This window comes from Euleptes europaea, chromosome 13, assembly GCF_029931775.1.
Source record: "Euleptes europaea isolate rEulEur1 chromosome 13, rEulEur1.hap1, whole genome shotgun sequence".
In the NCBI taxonomy this organism is placed as follows: domain Eukaryota; kingdom Metazoa; phylum Chordata; class Lepidosauria; order Squamata; family Sphaerodactylidae; genus Euleptes; species Euleptes europaea.
Window position 1 is genome coordinate 5,592,306 of NC_079324.1, and position 27,554 is coordinate 5,619,859.

At 48.7% G+C, this 27,554-nt stretch overlaps 1 protein-coding gene across 1 annotated transcript; it reads left to right on the forward strand.

The window, feature by feature from the left end:
• Positions 1-49: 49 nt before the first annotated feature.
• Positions 50-27,554, forward strand: VSIG4 (V-set and immunoglobulin domain containing 4). The gene is made up of 9 exons (XM_056859774.1): positions 50-146; positions 4,856-5,218; positions 5,536-5,814; positions 11,425-11,475; positions 13,951-13,965; positions 19,357-19,425; positions 21,562-21,675; positions 23,693-23,714; positions 27,350-27,554. Exons 1-9 carry the CDS (start codon positions 50-52, stop codon positions 27,552-27,554), a joined length of 1,215 nt encoding a protein of 404 aa, XP_056715752.1.

A 27,554-nucleotide genomic window follows, 5' to 3' on the forward strand; every position in this document is an offset into this window, starting at 1 on the left:
GTTGGGCTTACTTCACTCCTGGGCTCGGAGGAGGGCAAGTTCTCTCTGAATGAAGAGCGGGAGAGGCCTGGGTGAAGCTCTTTGTAGAATGGAAACATTGGTTTTGCTATGGCTACTAGCGCTTGCATCCCCTGTCTGTGGGAAAGGTGAGTGCCCTGCATTCCCTCTCCACAAACTGATATAGAATGATACCTCAGCAGTATTTAACCCCAAGAAAGGCAGAATACGTTGTTTGGTGCTGTCAATGTGACAATGGGGACGTTGTTGGGTTTTTTCTTTTCTTTTTTTTTTTTTGGTGGAGAAAAGAGATGTTGGTGTGAAATGCTAAGAATCCTGATTAGTTGTAACTGGATGCAAGCTGTTAACCTCTAACCCCCTGTAAAGAAGCTGTTTACTTGTGACAAGTCAGTTGAGAAAACGTGGACAGGAACAGGTTTTGGAATGCATACGGCAGCTCTGGTAGGTTGTACCCTCTCTTAGATGCACATCTGAATAGGCTCTTGGTTTATGCTTGCAGTTGGCATTCCAGGGAGTGATTCGTGTGTAAGAGACAGCTTGTGTATGCAGATGTCTTTGGCCAAATGGGTTGTAGGTTAGTTGGGAGCCCAAACAAAAGGACAGACGGTTGTAGGGACCCTCGTGGCAATTGTAGAAAAAGTCCTGAGGAAGGCGGTGAAAATGTCCACAAACATTAGCAATGCTGCAAGGATTCTGGACCAGAAGCAGAAAGCAAAAATGACTGGGCCAGTGAAGTACGCTTTTTCTGCCTAAATTAAAACTGGAGGCATTTCACGTTTAGATTCCCCAAACTGATTTTGAGAGTCATTAATTGTCACAGTCATAATTGCACACCCTCAGAAGAGACCCCCTCCTTGCTCTTGTGCATGAGTTGCTGTTACATGCCTCTTGATTGGCAGGATGCAAGCACAAAACTTCAATTGGGCACTCTTCTTGGGAGGCAGGTAAGTCCGGTGCCTCTCTGCACTGCAGTTGGCTGAGTGATTTGGTTACCCCTGACACAGAGACCCAGCACAATTATTTGGGGGAGAGGAACCTTGAGCTGTGACTCATGCAGAGATGCAAGGTCAGTCTCCTGCGTAGGCGCATACTTTGGGCTTGGATGAGTGCTCAATTGTGTTTGGACTGTTCTTAGCATGTGAGCACTTCTCTCTAGTTGCACCCATCCCCAGTGTTAAGTCCGTGTGGGCAATACACGAGATCGGAGACGGAGTTCCAACAACAACTGCTTTATTAAGTGAACAAGAATGGAACTGCAAAACTGTGCCCAGACCCCTGCTTAAATGCTCCGCTCTGCCACCCGCAGCCACACCTACCCACTCTGTGATTGGGCGGTTGTTGCCCGGGGACTAATTGGGGACACGCAAGTCAGGAGCCTGGCAAGAACTCAAGCTCAACACAAACCCAGCTTCCCACTGCATACATAGCACCCAGGCTTTGGGAATCCCTTCCCTGGAGGCAAAACAGATTTAACGCCAAGCTGATTCTCAGCGCAATTTAAATATACAATGCAAGTTATTGCGGTGGGGGGGGGATAATTTGACACCTAAACAGATAGTGCCAAAAGAAGCTCACCATACTAGTTTTCAGTTGCTGAAATGGACCATATGCGCAAAAGAGCTTCATTAGATTTATTTAAGAAAATGCTAGTTTGTGGAGAAGCGTAAGCATCCAGATGCTTGTGCGTGTTGCAGAGAGGTAGGAAGGGTCTGATTTTCAGAATGTAGCAACACCATCATGTTGAGCAGGCACGCTGAACTTTCCCCCCTACTGCATAAGAGCTGACCAATTTGCATGATTTTCTGGCTTGGTAGCTTCTTCACAAAAGTCTATAGAGTTTGTGTGTGTGTGTGTGTGTGTGTGTGTCTGCTTGGGGACTCTCAGAATGCAGCTGTAACCAAAGGTTAGGATTGTCCCGTGCCTGCAATCAAATTCTCTTATTACTGTTCTCCAATACCTTCAGTCCCATGTGTGCGAAAGGATTCAGACTTTATCTCCTGCCTTTAGTTTCATACAATGGATTGGCTTGTGTGGCTTTTCCCACAAATGGTGGTGCTTTCCCCCACCTCAAGGAGCCTTCCCTAGGTTCTTGTGACAGGGGAAGGATGCTTCTGTTCGAGGAAAACCCCACTTTCACTGGTACACTTCCATAGCAATGCTCATATGCAATTTATAAAAGATGCTTAGGACTGACTGACAGAGTTTACCAGCATCATGAGGGTATTTGTTCATAAATGTTGCAAGAGGGTCTATTGTTATTAGACAAATCCACAAAATGAAATCGTTGCATCTCACTCTCTGCAAAGGGGAGGAGTCATAAAATATACACCACAATGTTTACAACACTTCCCTGTACGGTTGTCAGCTCCAGGTTGGGAAATACCTGGATATTTTGGGGGGTGGGGCCTGAGGAGGGAGGGGTTTGGGGAGGGGAGGGACTTCAATGCCATAGAGTCCAATTCCCAAAGTGGCCATTTTATCCAGGAGACTGACTGACTGACTGACTCCAGGGGACTGATCTCTTATTGCCCGGAGATCAATAGCGGTAGATCTCCAGCCACCACCTATAGGTTGCTATCCTACTTCCCTGGCAGCTGCAGCGCTGCAATGTGGTTTATATAATGGGCAAAATTAAGGGCACAAAACTGCCTCATACAAAGGCCGTCACTCAGTCCAAACCAAACCAAACATTTACTCTGCTCTGGTTAGACCTCACCTAGAGTACTGTGTTCAGTTTGGGGCACCACGATTTAAGAAAGATGTAGACAAGCTGGAACATGTCTAGAGGAGGGCAACAAGGATGGTGAGGGGTCTGGAGACCAAGTCCTATGAGGAAAGTTTGAAGGAGCTGGGTATGTTTAGCCTGAAGAGGAGAAGACTGAGAGGGGACATGATAACCATCTTCAAGTACTTGAAGGGCTGTCATATAGAGGAGGGTGCTGAGTTGTTTTCTGTTGCTCCAGAAGGTCAGACCAGAACCAACGGGTTGAAATTAAATCAGAAGAGTTTCCTTCTAGACATTAGGAAGAATTTTCTAACAGTTAGAGCGGTTCCGCAGTGGAACAGGCTTCCTTGGGAGGTGATGGGCTCTCCTTCCCTGGAGGTTTTTAAGGGGAGGTTAGATGGCCATCGGTAAGCAATGCTGATTCTATGACCTTAGGCAGTTCACGAGAGGGGGGGAGCATCTTGACCAACTTCTGGGCACTGGGGGTGCGTGGGGGAGGCAGTTGTGAATTTCCTGCATTGTGCAGGGGGTTGGACTAGATGACCCTGGTGGTCCCTTCCAACTCTATGATTCTATGACACCCAGTACAGGCAAGAAAACCCTGAACAGCTGGATCTCTGTGGCCCCTCCCACTCGCAGTTGTCAGCCTGGCATTCATGGAAGGGGGAACATGTAGCGGCTGACTGAAACATAAACTCATGCCCTGTAAATAAAAAAAATCAAACAGTAGAACTGGGTTTTCTTCATGCTTTTCTAAATAAATCAAAACAGGAGCACATGCAAATGGCAAACAGAAGTCTCACCCACAAGTGCAGCATGCCTCTTTTATCAACGTGTGTGTTTCGTGGAAGTGGCACATTGTTCCAGTGCTCTCTGGCCCTAGCACTGGGTAAGCATTCTGCAAGTGTTCAGATCTAGGGTGCACCAGATTTCATTGGAGTTTGGTGCTGTCAAAGAGCTCCAACCAGCCTCCACCAGTTGGGCTGCTTTGGTTTGGTCAAAAGTTTCCCAAAGAGACAAAACATTAAACTCAGGGCTTCAACCCCAAGATTAATGGATAGCTGCCACCAACCCTGGATCAAAAGGCGAGCCTCCAGGCAAGGAGTCCAGGGTAACTCCAGCCAAGCTCCAAATTCAGTGTGACACTTTTCCTGCCAGGGTGAGACCTAGCTAGGACTGTTCACACTTCTCAAAACTGTCTTAGGTTTTTGGTAGGTGGTTTCACACTCACACAAGGCACTTTAGATTTAGGCTTGGAATCCCTAAATCAAAAGACACAATCCAATTAAAGGCTAACAATTTATTTATAAGATTTATGCTGGTTTACAGGAAAGAAAAAGGGTTTCATGAAGTGATAGGCAATAAAATAATAAACCATTTAGCATACCTAACTAATACATTCAAAAGCCTTTTTGATTCAAAAGGATTGGCAAAGGTTTCTTGCATCAGATTTATAGTTACCAACTTCCAAAGATGCTTCCAGCATTCAAGAGTTCCAAAAGGTTGTCCAAAGGTTTCTCCAAAAGGTCAGCTTGACCAGAGTTTGACCAGAGGTGAAGAAGCCTGCAGACCTACCTGCACCTGGACATCGTCATGATGGCTGACCGATTAGTTACTATGGCAATGCACGGCCTTGCATTCCAAAAAGGGGAGAGAAAGGTTTCACGAGAAGCAGCTGGTTGCCTATCTTGTTCTCTCCACAAAAGCAGTTTTCAAAAGGAAACTTATTTTGGTGGTCTAAAATCCCAATAACACAAAATTCATAGGCCTCTAGGCCTGAACCAAAAGAAATCATACAATCCAAGAAATTGAGAGACCTCAACTTCTTGACAGGTGCAATAATGGTTGGTTGTGAAAGAACTAAAATTTCACCTGGATGTGTAATATGAGTGTCCTTTATTTGCAAGAGCAAAATGGCTGTTAACAAAGGAGAACATTCTATGTTGCCGAAGTTGTTCCTATTTTAGGTTGTTCCTGTTCAGGCTCTTGCCAGCATAACCGTAACCTCCGTGTGAGAGAACCTGCATTCATTCCCCAGCATGCTGTTCTCTTATCTGGAGATTTGCTGTATTAATTTCTTAGAGTTGGCATCTAATTGTCTTGTGCTTGCAGCCCTGCTGGATCTAACTGGTGTGCAGGAAATCGAAGGGACCTGGAGAGCATCCGTTAATTTGCCATGTGTGTATGAACCCTCTGCTGACTTCGAGCAGGAAGCTGTGGTGTGGAAAGCCTCTCTGTCAGATCATAGCATTAGGACCATCTTTCGCCGGGCTCCTGACTCAGGAGATCAGATACTCTTGATGCATTTCAAAAGCAGAATCCATGTCCCAAAAGACCCACCCGGAGATGTTTCCCTCCTAATTGAGGATCTGGAGTTGGCCGATCGTGGGCAATACACCTGTGAAGTTGTCTGGGTGGCGAGAAACAAGAGCAGGATGACGAAAGAGAGGATGACTGTCCTCAGTGTTGTCAAAGGTAACCCTCGCAGGCTGCAGGACATTCAGTGGGTACAAATGCAAATGGAGGGCCATGTGTTTGTTTAGTTTTGCATAATTTGTACTGAGCTGTCCTTATGCGGGCTTTAAAACTTTGGCTTTCCCAAGAAGGATGTGGATGAAGGGCAGGAAAGGCTTCCCAAGTTATTCTCTGTCTGGAAACATGACATTCTGACTGATACTGCACTCCTCTCCCCTCCTTTAATTCCCCTCCCTCTCTTTCCTTTGACCTTTAGCCCCCTGCGCAGTGCCCAATTGCTGTAGCGGCTCAATAAACATTCTTCTTCTGTTCTTCAGTGGCAGTGTCCAAGCCCGTCATTACAGCTGGAAGCGTGGGATCCATCCTGCCCAGAGGGAGGAATATCAGCCTGACCTGCCAAGCCAATGGCTCCCTACCCATCATATACCGATGGTTCAAGGCAGTGCAAAAAGGAAATGCAGACCAAGTTGGGGAGAATGCCATACTCCGCTTTGACAGTCTGCAGGTACCAGATACAGGAACATACTTCTGTGAAGCAGAGAACCGAGTCAGCTCTGCTGTCCAGCAGAGTGATGCCTTTCAGCTAATTGTGAGAGGTAAGGAACCCAAAAAATCACATAAACGAGTGAAAGAAAGAGAAAGGATTTTAAGAAACACCATTAAAAAGAACTTTCCAGTAAAGTTGTACCCTCTATATCAGGGGTCCCCATCTTAGTGCTCACTGGTCCCGTTCTTGGCAACTGCCAACAGTATTTTTAGAAAGTGAGTGGGGCCAGATGGGACTTTTGCCCAGTAGGACTTCTAATTGACTATTGGAGATCTGATTGACTATGCAGATATATTTTTTAAAAGCATTGCTTTTGGCAGCAGCTGCTATCACAGCACAAGAATCTTTACTGTGTGCCTGAAGACAAGGTAGGGTTGCCAGCTCCAGGTTGGGAAATACCTGGAGATTTTGGGGGTGGAGCCTGAGGAGTGCGGGGTTTGGAGAGAGGAGGGATCTCAGCAGGGTATAATGTCACAGAGTCCACCTTCCAAAGCAGCCATTTTCTCAAGGTGCACTGACCTCTGTAGTTAGGGTTGCCAAGTGGGTGGGTGGTTTTGGCGGGCAATTGCCTGCCAATCCACCCATCTGCTCTGGGGGTTTCAGTATTAAATTAGCCGCAGTGATGTGGCACTTCCAAAACTTAAACCGGTAGTGCTGTCATAGCATTTGCATGCGCGCCCCAGCCCCGCCCCCTAAAACCTCCTGCCAATCAGGAGGGAGGGCCTGTTAACCCTATCTGTAGTCTGGAGAGCAGTTGCAATCCGAGGAGATCTCCAGCCACCACTTGGAGGTTGGAACGCTAAGGTGTTTGTATGCAAGAAAATATTTTTAAAGGCATCCTGTTTAACAGAGCTTCTGCCTGAAATAGTGATAAGAGTGGAATACCAGAATGGGGGGGGGGAGTCATCTGCTGAAGCTGAAGGGTGAGAGATTCAAAACAGATAAAAGGAAGTATTTCTTCACACATTGTAGAATTCCCTGCCCCAGGATGTGGTGATGGCTGCCAACTTGGAAAGCTTTAAGAGGGGTCCTTGAGTATTTAGAAAGGATGGATCTGATCACTAAGAGCCAGCATGGGTTTCTCAAGAAAAAATCATGTCAAACTAATCTTATCTCCTTTTTTGAGAAAGTTACTACCTTGCTGGATCATTTTAAAAAATATATATATATTTTTGCATTGGAGGTCATTTTACATCTCCATACCTTTATAATTGAACTTTACACTTTCCTTCTTCCAATACAAATTTCCCTCTTTCCCCCCCCTTTCCCTCCCCCCACGGACCAATCCATAATATCCTTGCTGGATCAGAGGAATGCTGTAGACATAGTTTATCTAGATTTCAGTAAGGCTTTTGATAAGGTTCCACATAGTATTCTAGTTGACAAATTGGGAAAATGTGGTTAAGATCCTATTATTGTTCGGTGGATCTGTAACTGGTTGACAGATCGCACCCAAAGGGTGCTAGTTAATGATTCCTCATCCACTTGGAGAGAAGTGACTAGTGGAGTTCCTCAGGGATCTGTGCTGGGCCCTGTGTTGTTCAACATCTTTATAAATGATTTGGATTGAGAAATAGAGGGGAATGTTTATTAAATTTGCAGATGATACTAAATTGGGAGGGGGAGCAAATACGGTAGAAGACAGAGCCAGGATACAGGATGATCTTGACAGGCTGGAGAATTGGGCTAAAACGAATAAAATGCACTTCAACAAAGACAAATGTAAAGTTCTGCATTTAGATAGGAAAAATGAAATGCATAATTATAGGATGGGGGAGGCTTGTTTGAGCAGTAGTGTGTGTGAAAAGGATCTTGGGGTCTTAGTAGACCAAACACTGAACATGTCAGCAGTGTGATGCGGTAGCTGAAAAGACAAATGTGGTCTTGGGATGCATCAACAGAAGTATAGTGTCCAGATCACGCGAAGTGATGGTATCACTTTTCTCTGCTCTGGTTAGATCTCACCTGGAGTATGGTGATCAGTTTTGGGCACTGCAATTTAAGAAGGCTGTAGACAAGCTGGAATGTGTCCAGAGGAGGGCAACAAGGATGGTGAGGGGTCTGGAGACCAAGTCCTATGAGGAAAGGTTGAAGGAGCCGAGTATGTTTAGCCTGAAGAGAAGACTGAGAAGGGATATGATAACCATCTTCAAGTACTTGAGGGGCTGTCATATAGAGGAGGGTGCAGAGTTGTTTTCTGTTGCTCCAGAAGGTCAGACCAGAACCAACGGGTTGAAATTAAATCAAAAGAGTTTCCGTCTAGACATTAGGAAGAATTTTCTAACAGTTATTGCGGTTCCTCAGTGGAACAGGCTTCTTTGAGAGGTGGTGAGCGCTCCTTCCATGGAGGATTTTAACAGCCCATTCCTGAAGGGGGGGTGCTGAAAGTCTTCAGGAGGCAGTGTGACCTCGCCGCCAGCGTAGAGAGGCTGTGCCGGCGCAGGGAGGCGGGCCAGGGGCGGTCTGGGGGGAGGTTATGCTGGCGCCAGGAACGGAGGTGCTGCTCCTGCTTTTGAGCAGGCACAGGCCTCGCTGTTTTCAATGGGGCTTTTAGCCCCAGTAAAACAAAAAAAAGCCGCGAAACGGTTTTTGTTTTGTTTTGTTTTACAGTGTGCAGGAATCAGCCAACTCTGCCAACTCTGCACGCTGTTATTTCAGGAATGGGCTATAAGAAGAGGTGAGATGGCCATCTGTCAGCAATGGTGATTCTGTGACCTTAGGCAGATGATGAGAGGGAGGGCATCTTGGCCATCTTCTGGTCACTTGGTGTGCGGGGGGGAGGTAGCTGTGAATTTCCTGCATTGTGCAGGGGGTTGGACTTGATGACCCTGGTGGTCCCTTCCAACTCTATGATTCTATGAGGGGAGTGGACATGTTCATGGTAGCTATTCATGGCTACTAGCAAAAATGGATACTAGTCATGATGCGTACCTATTATAAACAAAAAAGGGGGGGGCAAATTAAACTCAACCAAAATGCTGGATCCAAACCGAAGAGGTTGAGCTAGAAAATGCTAAAATTAAAAATATATACATTTTAATATGGTGCACAGTAAAGTTAAAAACATAAGGTAAGTCATTCACAGTCAATAAATACATGAAATCTTACAATGACCCAATATCATTGTAGGTCCCAATAAGGACCAAATAAAGTCCTGCTTTGGTCATTGTAAGATTTTACATTAAATGTGTATGAGTTTTCATGTATTTATTGTGCTGGGGCCACTAACGCCAGCGTGCGCCTTCCGGGTGCCGTCGGTGTTGTCAGGCTGCTATCTCGGTTTCAGTATTGTTTCTGTGTCGGTACTGTACTGTCTAGCCTCAAGGCCGACCACACATACCAAGGCCTGGGAATACTGCTCCTGGGAAAGTTGCCTCTGTCTGTGTATGCTGATGTTGTATAATCTCCCGCCATTTACTGCCTTATATTATCGTTCGGCTAGTAAGACTCTCATAGCTGCCATAGTTCCCTGTATGCACTGTATTGCCTTTTTGACCAGTAAAAGCCATCTGCTTGGATTCTATATGACTCTGTGGTGATTTCTGGTTCGAAGGGTCAGGAGCTCACATTATGGCAGCTATCCATCTCCTTCTTTATTGTACTACTAGTCAGGCTGGAGCCCAGGAGGGTTCGCCTGCCGCTTGGATGGGAGCTGAGAAGCTCTCCGAGTGACCTATTATCCTGGATTCCTCTCGGAAGGATCCCACCCTGTTACAGGACATAGTCGCTGAACTCTTCAGGACTACCCTAGAGGTTTGCCGCTTGAGGGGACTGGTACAGGAACAGTGGCAATCTCTTAAAGGGACTCTCTGGATGTTGACGTCGGAGGATACTGATACTCGTTTAGATCTTCAAGACTTGGATCAATTACTGGACGATGCCCGGTTGGCAACTGAGGATTTACAAGTACTAACTGGACTTTTGGATAATCTTATTTCTCGAGAAACTCTTTCCTCTAGTTCTACCATGGCGGGAGCCCCGCCGGAGGGTTTTTCCCTGATCCCGGATGCAGCCAGTTGTCAGGCTGAGGCCAAGCGAGTCGCTATTAGCACCGCTCTTCTCCTTGTGGAATGTACAAAGGACACCCCGGTAGCCACCTTGGCTCAAGTTTTGACCTCGACTTTTGGAGCCGAGGCACCCGCACTGGCGGTTCGAGTACAACCTCTGCTGGGCGGGGAACCCGACCCCATACTCTCACTCCTGGAGACGGAACTTTTGCCGCGCATTACGGCGGAGGCTGCCCTAAGACTTGAGAATGCCAAAGTTCTTGCGGATCAGAAAGCCGCCGAAGCGGCTAAGGTCGCAAGAGAGAGGGAAGCTGCTGAAGCAGCCAGGGCAGCCGCAGCAAGAGCTAGGGATCGGGCGAACATGGACACGCGCCCCAAGGACAATGTACAAGGGCTATCAGGTCTGTCTTTTTCCCCGGCGTTTGTCCCGTCGCGCGCGACCCAACGCGCACGCCGTTTGGCTGACCGACGTCGAGACTCAGGAGAGTCTGAAGACGAGGATCTATATGGGGATAGCTCTCAATGGGCCACAAGCTTCCGGACCAGTAAACCTCATCTTACTGGTGGCCCAAGTGAGGAGGTTCACCTCTTACGAGCCCAGAATCGGGAGCTCTCCGACCGTGTTGATCAACTCCAGGAACTAATGGAACGTATGCTTCAGGAGAACAGGCAATTACAACAAACCCTGATAGCCCAGAGACAGCCCGTTCCGATACCGGGCCAGGGGGTACCCATACAGCCACCCCAACCACCCGCTAATGTGCCTGCTCCACCCTTGCCTCCTGGAGCTCCTGTTGTTCCTCCGCCCGGACCACCCGTGCAACCGGGCCAACCTGCGCCCGGCCCTTGGAAGCAACTCAAATTGAGGACTACGTACGACGGATCTCTCGAGACTTTGCCTTGTTTCTTGCATCAAGTGGACAGTTATATGCGAGAACAAGGACAACTTTTCCCCACGGAAGATAGCCGGGTGCGTTATGTAGCTTCCCTTCTGACAGGTAAAGCAGCTGACTGGATGGTCCTCCAGTTTGACACCCGCTCTCGAGCGATTCGTTCCCTCAACAACTTCATGACTGCTCTAAGAAGGAGGTTTGAAGACCCCTTCCTGGGGGAAAGAGCCAAAACGGAACTCTTACAACTCAAACAAGGCTTTGCTACAGTTCGAGAGTTTGCCGATGAATTTCAACGACTGGCAAGCAAAATTGTAGGCTGGCCCGAAACCACTCTAATTCATCATTTCAGGGAAGCCTTGCACCCTGACGTTCTGAACTGGTCATATATGCGGGGCGATCCCGATACCCTTGAAGACTGGATTCTATTGGCCGAGGAAGTGGAAAGCCGCCGACGCTTTATTTCCCTAGTCCGTCAAAAGCACAAGGAAAAAGGCACCCAAAAACCGCAATCCAAGGCACCACCGCCCGTCCCACAAAATCCTCCACGTCCGCCCCAGGAACGTGAAGTCCGATTTCAGAGGGGTGCCTGTCTTACTTGCGGAGAAATGGGCCACTTTGCAGCTGTTTGCCCGCACCGCCATGAGTTATTTCGTCCCAGCACGACGACCCGCGCCAGAGGTCGTCCACCACGCAGAGGCACCGCGGCCACCCGCAGCGCAGCTCCGGGAAGACCCACACCCTCTGCACTCCATGCCGGAGACCCAGCCTCCCTGCCTACTACCAACGACCCCGCCGGGTCTCGGATTACAAGTGCCCCATTGGGGGACAACTTTCCCTCTTCGGATGAGGAAAATCCTTGGAATTCTCTAGCCTTAAACCTGGAATCTCCCCTCGACTTATCAAAAAACGGCTCCGGTCTGTGGTGAATGGAGCGTCTCCACAGACCTCTCAGGATCCTCCTGTTAAACCGAATGCTCCTACCAAAATCAAAGAAGTGGACTCCACCGTCTACGTAGATGCAGTTTTACAACACACTAACGGTGGCCCACAACTACCCGTCAAAGCACTAATCGACTCCGGTTGCTGTCGCACTCTCATAAGCGAAGCCACGTTTGCTGCACTCAGAGCCGAATCTGAGGCTCTACCCGCCCCCGTCCAATTTGCCCAAATGGACGGGAGCCATTTCCAGGGGGGTCCAGTTGATCACCGCACCGTAGGGGTAGCAATGGGAATTGGCTCCCACTGGGAGCAAATAGACTTCACTATAGCCCCTATCCGTTTTGAAGTGGTCTTGGGTATTAACTGGATTAAAGGACATAGTCCCAGTATTAACTGGGAAACAAACACTATCTCCTTCGCCAGCCCCATGTGCAATCAGCACCGGCAGAACTTTGCACTATTATATCCGCCCGTACCAGCACTGGCCTCCGATGTCCCAGCACTTCCAGTCCTACCTAATGTGTATCGAGACTTTGCGGATGTCTTCGACCTTAAAGAATGTGATACCTTACCCCCCCACCGGGCCTCCGACTGTACAATTGAGGTGGTCAAGGACTGCACCTTAACCAAAAGTAAGATTTACCCTATGAGCGCTTCCGAGCGCACCGTTCTCCGGGACTTCCTTGACAAAAACCTCGCCAGAGGGTTCATTCGCCCATCGAATGCCCCAAACTCGGCCCCCGCATTTTTTGTCCGGAAAAAAGAGGGCGACCTTCGTTTATGCATTGACTTCAGAAAACTCAATGCGGTTACCCAAACCAACGCCTATCCTATCCCATTAATATCTGATATTTTGGGACAGTTACAGGAGGGCCGGGTATTCACCAAGTTGGACTTGGTGGAAGCCTACTACCGAGTCCGCATCCGCGAAGGAGATGAGCACCTCACTGCCTTCTCTAGCTGTTTCGGTATGTATGAATTCCTCGTGATGCCGTTCGGATTGAAAGGGGCCCCGGGGGTCTTTATGCAACTCATCAACGAAATCCTTCATGACTTGCTGTATCGCGGGGTGGTGGTTTACTTAGACGACATTCTCATTTATTCAAAAACCATGGAAGAGCATGTAACTCTAGTCCGAGAAGTTCTGCAGCGCCTGCGCGACCACCAACTCTTTGCAAAACTGGCTAAATGCGAGTTTCATCAAAGCCAGCTCACATTTTTAGGATACATAATCTCCCACCAAGGTCTTCGCATGGACCCTGTCAAAGTCCAAGCCGTTCTCGATTGGACTCCTCCCACCAACCGCAAGCAAGTGCAACAGTTTTTGGGATTTGCAAACTTTTATCGAGGATTCATTCCTAACTTCGCCCAAGTGGCCCTACCCATTACTGATCTACTAAAAACCAAAGGGAAAGCAAACACAGCTACCTTACCCTCCGCAAAAATCCTGTGGACTGATCAATGCCAAGCCGCGTTTGTGGCTCTCAAACGCCTCTTCACATCCGAACCCGTACTACAGCACCCGGACCCAAACCAAATGTTTATTGTGCAAGTCGATGCCTCCGATGTAGCTATGGGAGGGGCCCTCCTCCAAAAAGGTCCGGATGGCCTCCTTCACCCGTGCGCTTACTTTTCGAGAAAATTTGCGCACGCACAATTGAACTGGCCCATTTGGGAAAAAGAGGCAGCGGCCGTTCATCATGCCCTGACTCTATGGAGACAATTCTTAGAGGGGTCCAATATCCCCTTCGAGGTTTGGACCGATCACAAGAATCTAGCTGCCCTCACGGGGTCCCACAAACTATCAGCAAAACAACAACATTGGGCTGAATTCTTCGCTCAGTTTCGTTTCGTCCTAAAACATGTTCCTGGGAAACAAAACGTTCTCGCAGATGCCCTCTCCCGGTTGCCACAATACCCGGTAAAACTCGAGAGACCAACTGACTCTCTGTTCACCCCTACGCAAAGGGGAACCCTTCCTGTACTGGCCGTACAAACCCGATCTCAGCAACAGCACCCCAAATCCAGTTCTCCAGCATCTCCAACCCGAGCGGCTACCCAACCGCCCTCGCAACAACAACGAACCGACGGTTCCACTCCTCCAACCCCACCGGCTGCCCTACCGCCTACAATCTGCGCACCACCGCACGTAAGCACTACCCCCATAGCGGGTCCTCAGACTACTATAGCCAGGGGGGGGTTCCCGCCAAGGTTCCCATCTCCGAATCCTTTTTAAATACCCTTCGGAACCACTGCCTCTCTGAACGCTCCACTCACACCCTACCCCCTGGGGTAATAGAACAAGGAGGCTCATGGTACAAAGACTCTAAATTGTATGTACCCAAGGCACTTCGAAAAGAAGTCTTACACTTAGCTCATGGAGTAAAAACGGCTGGACACTTTGGATTCCTAAAAACTCTCCACTTACTGCGCAGACAATTTTGGTGGGGGGGAATGCGTTCCGACGTTGACTCTTTTATTCGCAGCTGCCCTGTTTGCGCCACAGTGAAGCGATCACAAGGCAAACCCCCGGGGCTACTGCAACCTCTAGAAACACCCACCAAACCATGGGAAGTGATTGCTATGGATTTTATGACTGATCTCCCTCTCAGCGGGGGAAAAACTGTGTTATGGGTTGTTACTGATTTGTTTTCCAAGCAAATCCATTTAGTTCCATGCGCAGGGATCCCCTCTGCTCAAAAAATGGCCCGCCTCTTCGTTACACATATCTTCAAATTACATTCGTTTCCGCGCAAAATAATCTGTGACCGCGGCAGTGGCTTTGTTTCCAAGTTTTGGAAAGCATTCCTCAAGTTGGTGGGGGTTGAACAGGGATTGTCTACTGCATACCATCCTCAAACCGATGGTCAAACTGAACGTGTAAATGCTGTCCTTGAATGTTATTTACGCTGTTATGTAAACTACCAACAAGATAACTGGGTAGAACTGTTACCTTTTGCAGAATATGCCTACAATAATGCTGTACATCAATCTACAGGTTTTAGCCCATTCTATGCAGTGTATGGACAGGATTTCGGTCCTGTTACGCCCAAAAACAATGTGGAGGGGGAGGGAGATCCTGACGTTGCTTCCTGGGCACATACCCTCCGTACCACTTGGCCTTGGCTCGTTAGCAATCTCGACCGAGCCAAGCGCAAATACAAAGCATAAGCTGATAAGCATCGTTCCCCCGGGGGCGAACTGCGAGTGGGTAAATTAGTCTATCTTTCCACTAAAAACCTACGTTCCACCCGTCCGTGCCTTAAACTCAATGCTAAATTCATTGGCCCTTTCCCAATCACACGGGTCATAAATCCTGTCACGGTGGAATTAGCTCTCCCGAAAACTCTGAGGCGTGTGCATCCCGTTTTCCACATTAGCCTCCTGAAACCCCATACGGCCTCTCCACAATGGCATCCCGATCCGCCCCCCGAACAGCCCATTATGGTGGGGGGGGAAGAGCACTTCGAAGTCTCCAAAATCCTTGACTCCCGTGTTCACCATGGCAACCTGCAGTACTTGGTCCGTTGGAAGCACTTCCCCCCTGCCTACGACGAGTGGGTTCGTGCACGAGATGTCTCCGCCCCCAAACTAATTGATGCCTTTCACACTGCCTACCCGGACAGACCATCCCCCTAGCCGACTGGGAGGGGGCCTTAAGGGGAGCAGGATGTCAGGCTGCTATATCGGTTTCAGTATTGTTTCTGTGTCGGTACTGTACTGTCTAGCCTCAAGGCCGACCACACATACCAAGGCCTGGGAATACTGCTCCTGGGAAAGTTGCCTCTGTCTGTGTATGCTGATGTTGTATAATCTCCCGCCATTTACTGCCTTATATTATCGTTCGGCTAGTAAGACTCTCATAGCTGCCATAGTTCCCTGTATGCACTGTATTGCCTTTTTGACCAGTAAAAGCCATCTGCTTGGATTCTATATGACTCTGTGGTGATTTCTGGTTCGAAGGGTCAGGAGCTCACAGGTGTGGGCTCCTGCGCCGGCGGAGGCCATAGTCGGCCTCCTAAGGGCTTTGGGCCTGATTTTCAGGAATGGGCCCTAAGATGCTCATGTTATGTTATGATCAGTTTAACCAATAGGGATTATTGTTAGTCCCTTTTTTGCTTAGAGATAGATTTTTCATCTCTGGTCACCCTTGATTAATCTTTCTGATGGATAAAGCTAATGCGAAATGGGATTATACCGGATTCCTATCTCGGGATAAGCAGGCTTACATCTTCTTTGTGTAACTTGGGGAACAGCAAGCCTACAACAGCTTGATCCGCTCCTGGTCATACATTTGGTTTCAATCCGCAGGAACAGCTTTCTGTGATTTCGCTACACCCGCTTCACAGCTGCTGCAAGGAGAGAGGAATCTTGCCGGGAGGACTTCTCTCACTGGCTTGGGTCTCCTTCATTCACGCAAGGATACCTACGTGGCTTTACTAGTTTGGAACTTTAGGTTCTAGTATAGAACGGGTGTTGTAATTTTTCATTGAATATATTTGTTTCTGAATGCCCTCAGTGCTTGTTTTGTTGTTAAGCTCCTTATATCTAAGCACGAGGAATTGTTTTGAGCCTCCAAGGGGTGGCTGGAGATCTCCTGCTATTACAACTGATCTCCAGGCAACAGAGATCAGTTCCCCTGGAGAAAATGGCTGCTTTGGCAATTGGACTCTATGTCATTGAAGTCCTCTCCAAACCCTCTCCAGACCCCACCCTCCATAACCTCCCCTCTCCAGACCCCACCCTCCATAAGGGTGGATTGCAAATAGATTGGATAGGCCCTTCTATGGTTTTTCCTGTGCCTGTTTCTGCCTCTGCAGGGTACTTGTACTGCTTCTGGGGAGGGGGATCTTTTCCCTCAATGAGGACACAAGCGTCGTGTACTGTACCACATTCTGCTTTGTCCTTTACCCAAACTTCCTGAAATTCCCTCATCCACGGATCCCCATTAAGAGGTGCCAAACCCCTAGGGTTGCCAGGTACCTCTTCACCACCGGTGTGAGGTTTTTGGGGCGGAGCCTGTGGAGGGCAGGGTTTGGGGAGGGAGGGACTTCAATGCCATAGAGTCCAATTGCCAAAGCAGCCATGTTCTCCAGGTGAACTGATCTGTATCGGCTGGAGATCAGTTGTAATAGCAGGAGATCTCCAGATGGTACCTGGAGGTAGGCAGCCCTACAAACCCTAGGCTTCATCCCCCCCAAATCTTCAGGTATTTCCCAACCTGGAGCTGGTAACCCTGAGACAGACAGTCTGACTTGCATAGGCTCCATTGACATACACTATAGCACATAAAAGTGGCAGTGAAAATGCTGAAAGGGTTTTGAATGAAGGTCTCTGGGCCTGGATATATTGCTCTGGGACTGGAATGGCTGGAATGGAATGACGGCCCTGGGAGCAACAGAAATGTTCTGGGACTGGGATGACAGGTCCCAGAGTGGAATGACAGCCCCTTGTGGCTGAAATCATTGTAAGGTGTTTCATTCCAATCTAAGGTTTGTGATTACAGGTGTAGAGCACTGATTTCAATCACAGGGACCCTCATTCCCTGTCTGCTAGAAATCACCATATGAGTGTTATTTCAGGCCCTCCCCTTGCTATGTGGGCTCTATCGATTTTAAAACTTTCTGTCCCACTGTATCACTTGGGGCACTCCAGGCAGCAACTTCTTAACTGCCCCCACCTGGATCAGGATTTGTCTCTCTTATCCAGATGGCCAGAGGGCAGAAGTTGTTACACTAAGTAGGCAGCCTCCTGGGTCACAACTCTTCAATGAGCAGGTGGTTGCAAAATCAAAATTGGTTTCATTAAAGAATAAAAACAAGAAATATATTTTAAGTGATGAACATACAGAAACAAAGCATACTAGAGCTGGCTAAGAGAAAAGGGCGGAAGTTTCAGGGTTGGGGGTCTTATTATTGACGGAAATGGCACAGCACAGTATCAGGGTTGGAGGTGTGTTCAGATTAGGGCTGTTGAAAAAAAATTCGGTAAAGTTCGGCTTCGGCAAAATTCGGCCCTTTTTAATTCAGGACATGCCGAAGTCCGAACTCCCCCGCTTTGGATACATGAAATTCGGCGCGAGATCCTGAGTTCAGGGGAAAATTTGGCCGGGTCTTTGAAGTGCTGGGCGCCGCCTGCCCAGGCGGCGCCCACCACTTCAAACTGAGAGTCGGGAAGGGGGGTGGGATCTTTAAAGAGCCCCCCCACGGACCTTCACGGGGTTTCCCTGTTTAAAGCGCCCCCCCGCGGGCCTTCAGGGAAGCCCCGTGAAGGCACAGGGGGGGAACAGATCTGCGCCTCCCAACTGGAAGGCGCAGATCTGTTTAAAGCGCCCCCCGCGCGCCTTCAGGGAAGCCCCGTGAAGGCTTGCGGGGGGGGGGGACAGATCTGCGCCTCCCAGCTGGAAGGCGCAGATCTGTTTAAAGCGCATTACTGGAAGGCAAGAATCCCTGGAGCCTAATTGGGGAGTTTAAAGACCCCCCGCCTGGTTTTCCGGGAGTCCCGGGAAAGTGGGCGGTGGGTCTTTAAAGTCGGGAAAAGGCAGGTTCGGGAACACTGAACCTGCTGAATTTATTCGGCGATCGCCCCGAATTTGCTGAAATCGGGGTGTCGTTTTCCCGCCTTTTTTCAGTTCGGTTCCATCCGAACTGAAAACCCCCAAATTGCGGAAAATTCGGCTGTTTTTTGGGTTCGGGCGAACTGAATCGACAGCCCTAGTTCAGATTCCTAACTCCACCACCATCGTATCTTGGGATGGGACGCAAGTTAGAAGGAGAGTGAGTACATCCATATCTCCTTATCTCCGTCCCCTTCCCCTATAGTACCTGCTCCCGCTGCCTCTTTCCTCTAGGCATGCCAGCCTCCAGGTGGGATATGGGGATCCTCCAGAATTACAACTGATCTCCAAACTACAGAGATCAGTTCGCCTGGAGAAAATGGTTGCTTTGGAGGATGGACTCTATGGCATTGTACCTCAATGAGGTCCCTGTCCTCCTCAGGCTCCACCCCCAAATCTTCCCACCCTGGATCTGGCAACCCTGTCCCCCATCCCCTGCCACTGGCCAGGGGGGACCTGGCAACCCTACCCCTCACTCATTTCCCTCCCTTTCAGGGGCCTTCCCACAAGCTTTCTATTCTTGACTCAAGGGGGAGCCAACCAGCCGTCCACCTGTCCTTTTGCTGGAGACTCACTGTGAGTCTCCAGCAAGAGACTTCCCCCGCAAGATGGCAGCATACTCACATCTGGTCTTTCTTAAAGGCTTACAGGTGCCTCTCATGCCTGCTGGGTACTCTGGGTGATGAAGAGGGAACCAATTGGTGCAAAACCTTCTCCTCATTACCCCCAAAGCTGTGAAAGGGGCAGGTATACCCCCTCTGAACCTTTGTCCTAAATACAGGGAGAGCTGGTGTGAAGTAGTGGTAGAGTATCAAACTAGCTGTCGTGAGTCAGCCTGCTGCAGCTCCTGCCAGGAATCAGCCTGCTGCACATGCGTGCGCGCACACACACACAGTAGTGTAGAAACTCTTATTTATCTATTTAGGGCTTTGGCTATTGTCGTAATTCCCCTCCTGGGTTTTCCAGACCCAGAGGGGTATGATCAAATAGCATGATCCTACGATCCTACTTAGGGCAGAGGAAATTGTTGGATGAGGTTGGCAATATCTCCACACAAATTCTCTTGTGCTGCAGTTGCTTCATGGATGCCAGCCATTTCTTTTCAACCGAATCTTGATCTTTCGCTTGATTTGCAGATCTGGTTCCAACTACAATAGAGCCTTGGAGGGATGGGAGAGTTTCAGAGCACTATGCCAGCAACCCAGGTATGGAAAGCTGAAAGCATAAGGGGCAAGCTGAGTTGCCCCAGTGCTGTTTTGATGCTCCAGAGCAGAGATCCCTAACATGGGCATCATGGCTCTGATCAATACAATTCCTGGTGCCCACCAAGTGTCTTTAGAAAGTGGGTGGGGCTGGGTAGGGATTTTGCCCAGCAAGGCTTCTGAACGGCCATAGGAGATTTAATTGGCTGTGAAGATCTTTAACAATGTTACTTTGGTAGCAGCAGCCACCACAGCACAAGGATCTTCATTGTGGCCATTTATTCATTGTAATTAGCAGCACATTCCAGGCTGAATTGCCCCGCATATTTTTTTGAATTTTACATGCAGAACCGTCATTCCGGAAGTGACTGCTAAGCTGGCGCATACCTGCTTTGCATTACTAAAGAGCTCACTTAACGTGATCTTTGGCATTTGCAGTGAAGAATCCTCCTCAAAGAATAATGCAAAACAATAGCTGCTCGTTAGCTATGCAGACAGGAACAAAGGAGCAGGCGAGTGGTGGGGGTGGAATTTCTCCTTTTGCGTCGGGACCGTGAACAGGCATTTTAAAAGTCGCATTTTAAAAAAGAGCTTTGAGTGAGCATCAAAATTGACCATGGATAAATGGCTTGTGTGTGACTGAAGGTAGCTGTAGCAGCCCTTTCTTGGCTGGCTACACCATCTGCAGCAGCTGTTTTGAGGCCACACTACCACACAGTGTCAGAATTCCAAAGGTGCTTGCAGGCTCAAAAAGGCTGGGGACCCCTCCTCCAGAGGTTCTACATGCTTTTGGGATCCTTTGGCTTGCTCACCTGCCTCAATGTGTGCACAGAATCCCCATGCCTTCAGGGGCGACTACTCAGGTGCGGGGAGGGGGCTTGAATCCCTCATGCTGCTCTTTTGCATAGCCATGTTATTATTGTTCGTTTCTGCTGGATGTTTGATACCCCCAAATTGTAAACACGCTTATTTGGAATTAAGACCTGTGCATGTTAATGGACTTTCTTCCAAGTGCTTTGGATCTCAGCCTTAATGTGCAGCACTGCTTTCTTTTAGTTATTTTAAGATCCATCATGGCTTTTCTTACGTTCTTATGTTCTTAATCCCATTAGTGAACCTACAGGTTGTTCACAAAATAGACTGCAAACATAACCCATGAGAAAGACAGTGGAACATTCTGGGCTGTTGGCTGGGAAACCAAAACTTTGTGAACAATTGCGCCCAGGTAGTCCATCAAAACCCCTACTTACTGGGCTCTTGATTTTGCACTACCCTACCTGGATGGACAAGGCCAGCCCATCCTCATCAGATCTCAGAAGTTAATCAGGGTTGGCCTGGCCAGTATTTGGATGGGAGACCACCAAGGAAGTCCAGGGTTGCTATGCAGAGGCAGGCAATGGCCAACCACCTCCGAATGTCTCTTGCCTTGAAAACCCCATCAGAGGTCCCCAGAAGTTGCCTGTGACTTGGTGGCACTTTCCACCACCCCCATGTTTGCACCAAGACTCCTCTAGAAGGGCTTCCCACCTAACCTGCCCTCTCAAACAGAAGGGAACATGCCAGATGATCCAGCTCTGTGGAGAAAGGTGGTCCTTAAAAGAGGTAGTAAAAAAAGGTAAAGGTCCCCTGTGCAAGCACCAGTCATTCCTGACCCATGGGGTGACGTCACATCCCGACATTTACTAGGCAGACTGTGTGTGCGGGGTGGCTTGCCAGTGCCTTCCCCAGTCATCTTCCCTTTACCCCCAGCAAACTGGGTACTCATTTTACCCACCTCGGAAGGATGGAAGGCTGAGTCAACCTGGAGCCGGCTACCTGAAACCGACTTCCGTCGGGATAGAAGTCAGGTCGTGAGCAGAGCTTGCTCTGCAGTACTGCAGCTTACCACTCTGCGCCACGGGGCTCATAAAAAGAGGTAGTACCAGGCCATAATTATTTATTCTGCCTTGCAACAGCCCTGTGAAGTAGGCCATTTAACGGTTCCATTTTCCAGATGGGACACTGAACTTAGGGCAACCTGATGAGAGCAGCAGCTGGCAGATTTGCTTCTGTGGCCCGCTGTTCTTGAACTCAGCCCCTGCTAAGCCGAAGGCAGCCATTCGCACTAAAATACTGTGCCCCTGTGCTGTTTTGCTCTAGCTCCTCGGAGGACCAGCCTGCCCCTCTACGTCATTGTCCTGATTGCTGTGCTCTGCATCGTGGTGCTTCTTGCGGTCTTGGCGGTTGTCTTCTGCAGAAGGAAGCCCAGGGCTGGTGAGTCAAGTGTTGCTGGAAAGGGAAGGGCTGTCCTGAAAATCATGGTGGTGGAGAGAGTGATTCCCAAGAAGCATTTGTGGTTTCTGGATCCCCTTTGGATGAGGCCACCATAGAGCTGAGCACATTTTAATTTCATTTATTTATTTCATTTTAATTTCATTTATTTATTTCTTTATTAAAACTTTTATATCCTGCCTTTTCTTGTGGTTCAAGGAGGCTTACAATGATGCAACTAAATTACCATCATACAAAGACTTTGCCCAGGAAAGATGGCCCTGGTGCATTTGGTCAAAGCATGCACCTGTAAGGAACACCTGATTTCCTCCTTGCCAACTTTCGGACAGATATTTGGAAGTGGTTTTATAGACAGTTAAAATTCTTGCTTGCCAAACAGGTACAGGGAGAAATCTGGCAACCAAAGAAAGTAGGTTGCATGGCAGAGGCACCACATGTAGTAGGGGAGCTAGGAGAGGCAGGCACTTCCATTTTGCAGGGGAGGGGTGGGCATCCCCGCCCCAATGACATCACTTCCAGTGCAACCCAGAAGTGATGTCATCACACCAGAGTGGTGCTCTATGAGATTTTGGGTGGTTGCTAGAGTGTTGCCTGGTGTGAAAAAGTTACTTCTGGGTTGTGCTGGAAGCAATATCATCAGACGGGATGCCTATCATGCCCCCCTCATTTCTGCTGGGCATTTCCTCCCACCTCCCAACTGAGTGGCAGTAGGCAATAGGAGCTTGGGGGTGGCAGATCCCTCCCCAGTGGAAAACTGGCAACCCTCAGCACTGAGCATGCACAGTTGAGGGTGCTAAACCCTGTCCCCTCCCAAGCCTTACCTCAATGTGCTTAGTATCCTATCCCCCTTCTAGGGTTGCCACCTCCAGGTGGGGCCTGGAGACCTCCCTCTATTACAATTGATCTCCAGGCAACAGAGATCAGTTCCCCTGGAGAAAATGGCTGCTTTGGAGGGTGGACTCTATAGCATTGTATCCTGGTGAAGTCCCTCCCCTCCCCCAAAGCTGGCCTTTCCCAGGGTCCACCCCCCCCCCAAATCTCCAGGTATTTCCCCACCCACAGATGGCAACCCTACCCGCTTCCCTTCCAGTCTGCAGCACTGCCAGGGCGCGTATGCAAAGGACATTTGCCCCTGTGCAGCAGCAGGGAACAGAATGGCTCATGGCACAGAAACCACTGCAAAAATAGAATCAACGTCCACTCTACATCAGTGAGCCATTATGTGCCTGAGCGATGCACTGTGCAACCACCCATCAGGAAACTTCTCTTCAGTGGCATGATCTGTGTGTAATTGCTGGCTGGTAAATGGCCCTGTCGGTGACATATCTGCTGAATCGCTCTTTCCTTCCCCTCTGATTTCGGTAAACTTTAAGCCAGACAGCCAGGCCTCAACAAGAGAGAGAGGTCTGAACCTTTCTGAGTATTACCAACCATCATTATTATTTTTCCAGTTTAGAGCCGTATGATAACTATATCAACAAATGGGGCATTTTCTGATCATTTTTTATTTGTTTATGTCCAAATGTGCAAATCCCAAGCATGCAATGTTTCTTTACAGAAAGTTCAAGGACGGCATGGAGAACTGTCTGTTCAGAGTGTGCACATTGATGGTCTGTTTCTAGATACAATTTTTAATAGTGCTTCAAAAACCTACACAGCTGGGTGTGATGAGACAGCTCCCTCACGCCCCCTTCAGCTCTCCTTAACATCTTCTGCCTTCAGCCCAGTTCTAGAAGGTGGTTGATAAAGATGCTCCCTCAGCCAGTTGCCAGCCGTGCCCGTGTTGCTCGAGAGGCCTTGGGGCAGACATGGAGCATTATGCGGCCTCTTTTGGGCCAGGGGGCTTGCCGCACTCCGAATGGCAAAGCCCTCCCTGCTTGGGGTCCTCTGTCCTCACGGTTTTCTTTTCACATTTCCACTGGATGCTGCTTACTCTTTTAAACAAATTTACTTTCTGAGCGGAAGGTTTTCACATAAAGCTCTGCTGTTTCTTTTTCAGATCACACCTATGAAGTGAACTAGTAAGTAACTTTTGGGTTTTTGGAAATGCAAGGTGGCAATGTTGGACTAAAACATCTTGGGAATGTGATTGTTAAAGACTGAGTGAAAAGAGCCCCAGTGTTTATGTAGTGACCCATGGAGGGGAGGGGGGAGGGAATGCAAAGGAACGGTCAGGGGTCACTGGTGAGGAAAGCAACCTACTTTTCTAAAGGAAGTTGCAAGATTGTTCTCTGCTCCAGTCAGCCTCCGAGAGCAAAGAGGTTTGTTTGCTTGCTTAATACTTGGAAAGGGAGGGCTAGAACTGGATTGCTGAGCACAAGTCTTTTCTGGCTTTAGAAGGGTCACCTGACTAAACTGTAATTGTCTGCTTGTTTGCAAACTTCACCAAAACTTAACAAGAAAAGTACCAAATCAGTGGTACCCTTTCTCCATCTTCCATATTAGGTGACAGGAACTACCAAAGGTGACAGCAGTGTTTGCTCAGTGAGGAAATTGGCTTGCACACAGGCCATTGTTGAGCATGGTGGATTGGGGCCAGTACTTTTCATGGTAGTAAATGCAATCTAATAGCAAAGAGCACAACCCAAAAAAGCCATGGGTGGCCCTTCTGCCTGCATACAGAGCCCCCAACCCCAAACCACTCTAGGTACATAAGTGCCATCAAGTTGCAGCTGACTTACAGCGACCCCAACAAGGGACTTTCAAGGCAAGTGGGAAGCAGAGGTGGTTCGCCATGGCCTCCTTCTGCAGAGTCTTCCTTGGTGGTCTCCCTTCCAAGTACCAACCTTGCTTAACTTCTGAGATCTGATGAGATCGGGTTACACCATGCCACCTTCCCTCTAAACCATCCTAGAAAGTCACAAAACAATGTCCCATGGCAACTCCAAATCAGCTGTGTTACAATGTAAGTTTTCATGGACTAGAGCCTGCTTGGGCAGAGCCTGCCTTCCTCTTGCACACATACATTGTAGGGGGAAGAAAGGCAAACTACGGTCAAATCGCCATTAAACAGAAAGAGCAGCTGCAGGTCTACAGGGCCAGGTTGGCACTTTAACTTGCCAGAAAGCTTCCCTGTGAGGGGCTGGCAGCCAGGAATGAGCCAAGTGGAGCCCCTGTCCCATGGGCAGGGAAATGTGCCCCCCCTCCACCCAAACACCCTATATGCAAATGGCCCCAGTGACAAAGGTGCCCCATGTGCTGGCAGGATGCCCGTGCAGCAGTCAGGACACTGAACTGATTAAAAGTAACACAATATTTGTGGAACTAACAAATGGATAGGAAAGAGGAGACAGCTGTGAAAAACACATGAAAAAACTGAGACATTGTCAGCTGCAGAGGCCAAACAAAGCACCTTTAAATTACCAAGCATTTTGTGCACCCTCTCAGATAAGTGATGCCCCTGGATCTGGTCACCCCTTGTGTGTGTGTGTGTGTGTGTGTAAAGTGCCGTCAAGTCGCAGCCGACTTATGGCGACCGCTTTTGGGGTTTTCATGGCAAGAGAGTAACAGAGGTGGTTTGCCAGTGCCTTCCTCTGCACAGCAACCCTGATATTCCTTGGTATCGCCCATCCAAATACTAACCAGGGCTGACCCTGCTTAGCTTCTGAGATCTGATGAGATCAGGCTAGCCTGGGCCATCCAGGTCACCCCTTGTACAGAATGGCAAATTTTGTCCAAGCAATGACAAGCCTCAGAGGTAGGACTCACACTGGAGATGTGTGATCTTTTATGATAATGGCTTTGTTTACAAATACACAAAGACGTAGTCCTACAGGGCAGTAGACCCGCTGTGTGTGTGTGTGTGTGTGTGTGCTGTCAAGTCACAACTGACTTATGGTGACCCCATAGTTTTCAAGGCAAAAGACTTTCATAGGTGGTTTGCCATTGCCAGCCTCTGCACGAGCTGAGAGAGTTCTGAGAGAACTGTGACTGGCCCAAGGTCACCCAGCAGGCTTCACATGGAAGAGTGGGGAATCGAACCCAGATCTTCAGGTTAGATACTGCTGCTGTTAACCACTACACCACACTGGCTCTGAGTAGTTCTGCTACCCTCGTTTATATCCCAAAGAGAGAGAGAATACGAGAGAGAGAGAGAGAGAGAGAGAGAGAGAGAGAGAGAGAGAGATATTTTGCCTCCCCAAGTGTGTTTTAGCCAACCCACAGTCATGACTGTTTGCTTCTCTCCCCAGACTCTAAGCACATGCCTGCCCCCTCCCTTCAGGATGGGTGCTTGGACAAAGCCACTTAAGGGCCTTTGAGGATGTGTATACAACCATTAAGAAACATCACCTTTCCCTTGGCTCCCCCCCCCCCGTCCCCGCATACCACTTGAGGCCAAGCCCATAGGACAGAAGCCATTCACAAATCACCAGACTCCAAACCCACTAGGGATGCCAGCCTTTAGGTGGAAATTGGGGATTCCCCGGAATTACGGCTCATCTCCAGACTACAGAGATCAGTTCCCCTGGAGGAAATGGATGCTTTGGAGGGTGGACTGTGTGGCCTTGTACCCCACTGAAGTCCCTGTCCTCCCCAGGCTCCATCCCCAAATCTCAAGGAGTTCCCCAACCTCTCCCTCTCCTAGATGATTCATTCCTGAGTTCACCAAGTCTTTTGTTCACATCTTAATCCAGCTGCTTGGTGTGGTAGTTAAGGGCTGCGAATTCTAATCTCCACATGAAGCCTGCTAGATGACCTAGGGCCAGTCACAGTTCTCTCAGAACTCTCTCAGCCTCACCTACCTCACAAGGTGTTTGTTGTGAGGAGGGGAAGGGAATGTGTTTGTAAACCAGCTTGATTCTCCTTAAAAGGTAGAGAAAAGTTGGGTATAAAAACCAGTTCTTCTTCTTCTCTACTCTTGGTTTGCATGGTTACATCGTCTTTCCTTTAAAAATGCTCTCTCAATATTTGGGAATATTTTTGCCAAAATATTTGGGTGAAGCAGGCTTTTGGGATACCCTGTTATAATGCTGCAGTTGTGCTAAGAAAATGGAGCCCGGAAGTGGGTTGGAGAAAGGCATGGTTTCCCCAGGTGAATTCCCACATCCTTCTTTTATCCCATTGTCTTATCATCAACCAGGTTTTCAGGTATTTGCAGCAATGTTAAGAGCCCCGTGGTGCAGAGTGGTAAGCTGCAGTACTAGCAAACCACCCCATAAACAAAGTCTGCCTAGTAAACATCAGGATGTGATGTCACCCCATGGGTCAGGAATGACCCGGTGCTTGCACAGGGGACTACCCATACCTTTTAAAAACCTGCAAACCCTGTTTCCCTGAGGCAAAAGAGGGGTGTCTTGACAGTGTTCCCTCTTTTGAAAATATATTATCTGGGGGGTGGAAACAGCACCTCTCTCCACAGACTAGCTTCTTTTTTAACAGGTTAGGGGGTTCAGTAGCACACTGGGGGGGGGCAGAGGGCAAGAGTAACCAGACTTGTCCTGGCTTGCTTCCCTTTGTGACTTTTTGAACTTGAGCCACAGATCTCAAATCATGTAGTCCAGAGGTCAGCAGAGGGCATGAGACGCCCCATCAACAGCACAGCCATAGGAAGGGCCAACTCTACAAATGCACACCTGCTGGACCCTCCTCACATAGTCTTGCATAGATCAGGCCATGGCCTGTTTGGCATGATTTGAACCTTAACTCTCTCTTTCAGCAATAATCCTGGGACTGTCACGAGGGAAGAAGCCGGTGCATACAGGTGTGAAGTTGAGCAAGTCACCCCAAGGGTTGAGAACAACTACACCATGGAACCAGCCAAAATCTCTGAGTATGTGCCAATGGACACCAAGATCAACCAAGAGTATGAGACCCTTGTGCAACAGATGGAGTCTGAGTATGAAGTGGCAGACACTCAGTAG